Source organism: Camelina sativa, unplaced genomic scaffold, assembly GCF_000633955.1.
Source record: "Camelina sativa cultivar DH55 unplaced genomic scaffold, Cs unpScaffold00899, whole genome shotgun sequence".
Taxonomy (NCBI): Eukaryota; Viridiplantae; Streptophyta; class Magnoliopsida; order Brassicales; family Brassicaceae; genus Camelina; species Camelina sativa.
Window position 1 is genome coordinate 2274 of NW_010922024.1, and position 7982 is coordinate 10255.

At 35.0% G+C, this 7982-nt stretch overlaps 2 protein-coding genes across 2 annotated transcripts; one reads left to right on the forward strand and one right to left on the reverse strand.

Moving 5' to 3' along the window:
* Nucleotides 1-1590: 1590 nt before the first annotated feature.
* On the forward strand, nucleotides 1591-4189 carry LOC104773986. Its single transcript, XM_010498657.1, has 3 exons — nucleotides 1591-1911; nucleotides 1993-2121; nucleotides 2351-4189. Exons 1-3 carry the CDS (start codon nucleotides 1591-1593, stop codon nucleotides 4187-4189), a joined length of 2289 nt encoding a protein of 762 aa, XP_010496959.1.
* Nucleotides 4190-5515: 1326 nt separating this feature from the next.
* LOC104773984 lies at nucleotides 5516-7967 on the reverse strand. Its single transcript, XM_010498656.2, has 8 exons — nucleotides 7903-7967; nucleotides 7578-7817; nucleotides 7342-7500; nucleotides 7043-7249; nucleotides 6643-6929; nucleotides 6477-6555; nucleotides 5939-6335; nucleotides 5516-5849 (listed from the first exon to the last, which is right to left on the reverse strand). The coding sequence occupies exons 2-8, from the start codon at nucleotides 7704-7706 to the stop codon at nucleotides 5575-5577; spliced, it is 1533 nt and encodes a 510-aa protein (XP_010496958.1). The 5' UTR covers nucleotides 7707-7817; nucleotides 7903-7967; the 3' UTR covers nucleotides 5516-5574.
* Nucleotides 7968-7982: the final 15 nt, after the last annotated feature.

Sequence of the window (7982 nt, forward strand, 5' to 3'; positions counted from 1 at the left end):
TCTCACTGATGGTATTTATCCAAATTGGGCAACTTTTATTCAATCAATCCGACTTCCACAAGGTAGGAAAAAATCTCTCTTTTCTAAAAAACAAGAAGCTGTGAGGAAAGATGTTGAGCGTGCCTTTGGAGTCTTGCAAGCTAGATTCGCCGTTATTAAAAATCCGTCTCGTTTATGGGATAAAAACAAAATGGCAAATGTAATAAGATCATGCATAATACTCCATAATATGATTGTCGAAGATGAACGATATACATACAGTTACCGAAACATTGTTTCTGAATTTCAACACGGAGAACATGTGGATCAAACATATACCATTGGTGCCGCCGGTGTGGGTTCAAATATCAGCAGTACGATTACTCGTCAAACAAGACTTCGGGATAAACAAACTCATGACTAACTAAAACAAGATTTGATTGAGCATATTTGGACTAACTTTGGACATCTTCCAAATAATGAAGATTGATTTTAAAATTTCTATGAGTTGAATAAAATGTTTGTTTTTGTTTTGATGTTTTTATGTTATATGTTTTCTGTTATTAATTTCTTAATTGTATGTTTTTGTTTTTTCAACTTTAAATAATTAATCTTTAACCTTTTAATATATTATTATTTTATTCGGGAGACCAAATACAAATAGACACCAATGCTCATCCTAAAAATAAGAAACTATCAAAATATTATTATTAAATGTGGGGGACCAAAAAAAGTCCCCAACCGATGTGGATGCTCTTAGGGAGCAAACTGTGTATAGGTACTTCAAAAGTTATTTACTTATTTTTGTTGTTGTTGACTTGTTGTTGTGAAGCATGTTTACTTGTTTAGTTTGCAATTGAGACCTTACTTGCCACTGCCAGGTATGGATGAGCACCTGTTCTTATTTACAAAAATTATTTGTCTTTTTTTTGTTCGTCTTTGTCCTTTGAGTCTTAATTAATTTACCTTGGTAGCATGCCTTGTAAGACTTATTTTGTGATCTTGCATATAGAATCTTGAAGTCGTCAAAGAGTCATAGTTTTTGGTAAACATTAGTTCATAGATTTGGATGCGATCATACTCTTTCTTTGTATCCTCCTCAATAATATCTACAAATTAATAGTTTCTCCAATGAGGTCCCAAATTAGACTAATGTAATTTTGGACACAATTAGATAAAATAATAAGATAATTTTTTTCGAGAAATGCCCTAAAATGCCACTCAAATAGTTTGTTTTTCCTCAAATACCACACATTCCTTATTTTTCCATCAATACCATTCATTAATAAATATAATGACTCTTTTATCCTTGCATTTTATAAACCCAAATTGTGTTAAGATTTTATAAACTCAAATTATTTCTTCCACGAGATACGATGGCACCAACTTCTCCGACGAGATCTTCTGGTAACGATTAGCTCCGTCGTTGTGTCCTATCATTTCCGGCGATATCTGTCAACTTTGTTAGCTCCGATGTCAGTTTAGTGATCGATCCTGCTTAATTTGATAGTGGTTCCTCTCGATTCGCAATTTCAATTTGGTAGTGGTTCCTCTCGATTCATATTGAGATCTAGCCTCAATCGCAAGGTGATCTCTAACTGATTAGTGACTATGATTGAGTTATACTCTGTTTGTGGGGAGTGGAAACAAAACCATAGAGGAGTATGGGATTTTGCAATTGATTCTAAAAAAGGAGGATCTCTTAGTGAAGTAGATGAGAATATCACATATAAGGTTTTAGCTGAGATGGTAATTGAAGATTTTGGACTTGATTGTTTAGTGAATGATATCAAACTTAGCTATAGGCTTTCTTCAAGGATGAATTTGATGGTAGAAGATTCTCCACCAATGTATTTGCGAAATGATCGTCAAGTACAGACATTTTTCAGGAAGTTTCAAGATGACCCTGAGTTGAATCGTTTATGTGTGACTGTAAGTGAATACACTGTAGTTTTCTTACTGCATTAGTATGTCTTTCTTATATATGATGTTTTTTTTTGTTTTTTTATGTAGTTGCCTATTGATTCTGGGAATGTTGAAAGTAATACTCTGTCAGCTACTTTAGAGAACAACCGATGCATTCAAGGTTTTCAGTTTTCAAATAGTGATATATCTGTTGCATCAGTTCGTTATCTAACCAAGGTAAACTTGGCTCTATTTTTTTACTCAAAAAACAATGTCTTACAAATGATAGAATACATATGTGCTTTTTGTAATAGGTGCTTGCTGTGAAGAATAGAGTCATATATATTAGAATCTTTCTTTGTGCATTAAAAAGGATATGATGAAATCAAGTCTGATATCTATATGTTAGGAAAGTCGTCCTAAAGTCTTTATCAGATATCCCCTAATGTTTACATTTTATATGTAGGAGTTTCATGAACCAAGTGGAAGTGGCGCCACAGTTTCTGAATCACATTCTGATACCTGTTCAACTGCTGAAAAAGTGATTTATGATGGTATTCCTAGAGGTTTTTCACATCACACTCAAGGGACTGATTATATACATGAGGGGAAATATTTCAAAAACAAAGCAGAGTTGATGATGAAGATGCGGCTGTTTGCACTTGAGTTCAAGTTTGAGTTCAGATCTTTGTGGTCAGACAGAACAAGATTGATATTGGGTTGTGTCGACCCTAGTTGCAACTGGAAGATGCGTGCAACGAAGCTCAAGTCATCTGATTTCTTTGTAGTGATTAAGTATATGGGAGAACACAATTGTGATACAACGTACAGGAATGCGAACCATAGGCAAGCCACTGCAAAACTCCTTGGTTCTTTTATTTGCAGTCATTTTGCAGAAAAGAAGGCTGGACTCAAGCCAAAACAGATAATTGAGAGAGTTAGATTAGATCATGGTGTTCATATACAATACAAAAAAGCTTGGAGAGCAAAAGAGGCAGCTCAGATTTTGGTTAGAGGAACTCCTGAGGACAGTTACCACAACATAGCAAAATGGTTGTTCATGGCTAAGGAAAGAAATCCAGGATCAGTTGTTTATCTTGAGATGGATTCTGGTACTAAATTCAAATATGTGTTCATTGCATTCGGTCCATCGATAAGAGGTTTTGATTTGCTGAGAAGAGTGATTGCAGTAGATGGTACCTTCTTGAAGGGGAAATTTAAAGGAACTTTATTAGTAGCTACAGCACAAGATGGAGATCATCACCTATACCCGATAGGCTTTGCTATTGTTGATTCAGAAAATGATAAATCTTGGAATTGGTTTTTTAGGTGTCTCCGTACTATCATACCTGATGCCCCAGATTTGGTGTTTGTCTCTGATCGTGCATCGTCCATTGCAAAAGCACTTACAGAGTTGTATCCAGCATCACATCATGGAATCTGCAAATACCACCTTGGAAACAACATCAAAGTAAGTTTCAAGGGTCAATCATATTTGCCACTTGTTGAATCTGCAGCCATTGCTTATACTCGTGAAGAGTTTGCTAAAATATTCATCCAGATTCAAGATGCAAATCCTAAGTTGGCTGAGTATTTACAAAAGGCTGATTTCAGAAAATGGGCTCGTTCCTATGCTCCTTCTAATCGTTACAATATTATGACAACAAACATTGCTGAATCATTTAATTCGATGTTGAAAGAACCAAGAGAGTTGCCAGTTCTTTCTCTCCTTGAGACAATCAGGTTAACTTTGACTTCGTGGTTTCATGAGAGACGTGAAAAGGCTGCTAAACATGACAAGCTTGTCACGCCGCAAGTAGTGAACAAGTTGGTATCAAGGTTCTCAGATGCAATGAAACTTGACGTTTTCCAAGTTGATGAAGACGAGTTTGAGGTGAAGGACAACATTAACAAGTTTATTGTTCACTTGAAAAACATGCATTGCAGTTGCTGTGTTTTTGACATCGACAAAATTCCGTGCATTCATGCCATTGCTGCTGCGAAGCGTTCAAATAGGGATGAAAATAAGTTTGTTCATGTTTGCTACTTGACTGAGACATGGGCTAAAGTATATGCTGAAAGCATACACCCGAATGGAGATATAAAAGATTGGATTTTCCCTGATTCTATAGAAGAATTCTTTTGTGCACCTCCATTTAGTAAGCCAAACAGTGGGAGACCACCAAAAAAAAGAAAGCGATCTGTTGGAGAATTTGGGGTGCCAGGTTCAAAGTCTCAGAGTCACAAGTGCAGTAGATGTGGCACAGCAGGACACAATAAGAGTACATGCCGACTTCCCATATGATTATCGGTTAGTTATAAATTTCATACAACAAAGCTATATGTTGAATCTGTGACATTTTTGGGATATGTATTTTAACATTTTTCATTTTTTTTTTTGTAGGTGTTGTAGAGGATGATACAAATAGGATGATGTGTTTCATACTTTACAGTATTCTATTCTTTAATTTCAATTTATAGTTTTCATTTGATTGGGTAGTCATTCTGTTATGTGAAACATTAAGACAACATACTTTTATATTGTGAAGGAAGGTCATCCTGAATTTCAGAAACTCCTTCCTAAATATAATTAAGTTTTTTAGTAGATATAATTTTTCTTTCCTTTATGTTGTTATTTATGAAAGCTTTCAGTTTTTTAACACACATTCTTGTTTTTGTGTGTTTTTATAGGTTGTAAATCCATTTTTGCATCATTATTTCTTAAATTACATACCTACACTATTAAGGAATGCTATCCTAAATAACAAAATAGTCTTCCTAAAATAAATAGCCTATATATTTCATCATATATAATAAAGCTTATTACTAATTACCGAATAACAGGCTTTGGCCTACTGGTTACTCCCCCCCTTGTAAACTCTTGATGTCGCGGGTTTGAACCTCCTGGATGCGCATTTAAGGAATGCCATCCTTCTTTTTTGTAATCCCTTCCTAAATGTCATCCTAAGTGTTTCACCATATATAATAAAGCTTATTACTAATTACCGAATAACAGGCTTTAGCCTACTGGTTACTCTCCCCCTTGTAAACTTTCGATGTCGCGGGTTTGAACCTCTTGGATGCGCATTTAAGGAATGCCATCCATATTTTTTGTAATCCCTTCCTAAATGTCATCCTAAGTGTTTCACCATATATAATAAAGCTTATTACTAATTACCGAATAACAGGTTTTGGCCTACTGGTTACTCTCCTCCTTGTAAACTCTTGATGTCGCGGGTTCGAATCTCCTGGATGTGCATTTAAGGAATTCCATCTTTATTTTTTGTAATCCCTTCCTAAATGTCATCCTAAGTGTTTCACCATATATAATAAAGCTTATTACTAATTACCTAATAACAAGCTTTGGCCTACTGGTTACTCTCCCCCTTGTAAACTCTCGATGTCGCGGGTTCGAACCTCCTGGGTGCGCATTTAAGGAATGCCATCCTTATTTTTTATTTTTTTGAGGAAAGTCATCCTGATTTTCTATAAACCCTTCCTAAATAACTTTTCATTCTTTCCCTAATTTGTACAAAGACCATCTAAAATAAGAAAAGTTTCACAAAACACACCATTTACTAAGTATTTTAACATTTAAATCATAATCCCAAAACACACAACATATGATTCGAATAAATCCATTGTAAACTTATAAATCCAAAGAAAAGTCTACCATCTGAAAACAAAAAATCAACCTCTAAACATCTCAATCTTCTTAAGAATGATATCATGATAGATATCAAAACATAACTTGGCTCTAATATCTTCTGAAACCTCTTCTTGAAGCTTACTCATCATCTCTTCTACGCCCATTGAGTGGCATTCCACCATTTTGAGGATGAATAATCCACAGTTTGCTTCACTCTTAATGCGACGAAAGAACTTCTTAGGGCATAAGACTTTAAATGGAGACAGATCAACTGTTCCTCTGTTTCTTTCAGTGCGTAAGAGATAAGGTATCATCTCTGCAATACACACAAATAGTTATCAGTAATATATCACAAGCATAAAATTCACATCATAATCAAATTATCATAATCAAATAAGTTCTTACCTGCAATTGGCTTAACATGAGTTTCCACCAAGTCACCTTTACTCTCATGAGTTCGACAATCAAAAACAGTAATCTTCCTGGACTTGAAGCTTATTTCCATACCAATGTACTGTTTGTATTTAGAGTTATAGGCAATACCATAAACTCCCTCGAGATCCTGCCACTTCTCAGTAGGATGACAAACCGAAGGCAACTTCCCACTCACAATATCAGTGACTTCTTTTGGAAACACGTGTTGTGATTTAAACTTATCCTCCTTGAAACTGAAGTATCCAGCTTTCAAATTTGAAAAGAAGTCTGGCTTCACAAAGGTTGATTTCGGAAGTCTCTTGTTGTGAAAATAAATGGGATCCTTGTTTCTTCTCAACCAAAGTAATCCCAAAGCTGCATCAATATGCTACATTAAAAAAAGAAAGAAAAAGACTTTTAGTATATTAGGAGAAATAGACACGATAATATTTAATAATCTGACATTCAGGATAAGATTCATGAAACCACCCAACACAAAAGAAACTGAAACAAATTTTGTGAGCAGTACCGTTTCTTGCAATTTCTTCTCTGGTCTTCCCAGCAAATGTATCCAATGTGAGGTTAATGGTTCTGTATCCGTTATTACCCTGGAATTATCAAAAAAACATTCTCTTATACTTTGATAAAAACTTAATTTTTAAAGTTGACAAGAATTGTTAAAACGTCACACTAACCCTGTTCTGATATTTGAGCTCTTCCAAGAATTTAATTCTTCAATATCATTGAAAGATGGAGACAGGAAAGGGTTGAACATTGGATGAATAGCAGATGTGGCAGGGTTTCTTGGTGCTTTATATGGAGTAATGGTTGAAAATGATGGAGTTGTGAGCCGATTGCTTCGCCTTGGAACATGCTTCTCACCTTCACCATCATCTTTTTGCTTCTCACCATCACCATCAACTTTTTGCTTCTTTCTTGGAATAACAATTTTATCTTTCTTATCCAGCTTTCTCTTTTTTTCCTGAAATCAAGATGTAACAAAGAAACGTGTTTATGAATGTCCTCTTTGTACTTTTTACAAAAATCAGCAATGATATATACAAAACAAACAAGAACTGAATTAAATTAACATACCTCAGGTGAACTAAAACATTTAAGATCAAATGATGGTCCTTCATCTTGTGGATTCTGTTTGTCTTCTTTTTCATCATCACCATCATTTGGGCTCACTCCTTCTGGTACATAATCTTCTTCTTTATCAAGACCATCATTTAGATTCTCACCTTCCTGAGGAAGGTTCACTTCATCATCACCTTCCTGAGGAAGGTTCTCCTCATCACCCTACAAGCAAAACACGTTTTAGAACCTTTTTTAGCTTAAGAAGACTTTCTTACAAAATTAATAACAGGAAAAAGTTGTATAATAAAACTTACATCAACAGCTGAATCGAGTTTCTGGGTCATCTGAGCTTCTGAATCGAGCTTCTGGGTCATCTGAGCTTCTGAATCAAGCTTCTGGGTCATCTGAGCTTCTGAATCGAGCTTTTCGGTTTGGGTGAACCTCTCTGTTTGGTTTTCGCTTGGAGTAAAGAACTAGAGATGAATTATTTCACTTGTCAATATAATGTGTTAGAATATTTTTAAAAAGTTCTAAGAATCATTACATTTACCTCAGCAGTTAAAACTTCTGGATTTGGTTCACCTTCCTTCTCTTTCTGATTTAGTTCACCTTCATTCTCTCTATGGAAAAACAGTATTTGTTCTTTTCCAAAAAATTCTTCTTTCTTTGATTTGTCCATTAAAACACTGATTCCTGTATCATGAATTGCTCGCACTATTCCTTTGCTCCCTTTGTTCTCACACCTAACTTCAACTTCTTGCAGCAATTGTACACAGTCAATCAATGATTGCTGAAAAAAACATTAGAAGCTTTTAGTACATTGATTAAGAATACTTTCCCTATCATTCAAAATACAAATACAAACCAATTCTTACCTCCTTAGTAATCTGAGTCTCAGAAGTTAGAGTCACATGCACTGTTTTTTGTTCAGTGGTAGACCTGTTAGATGGTCGGA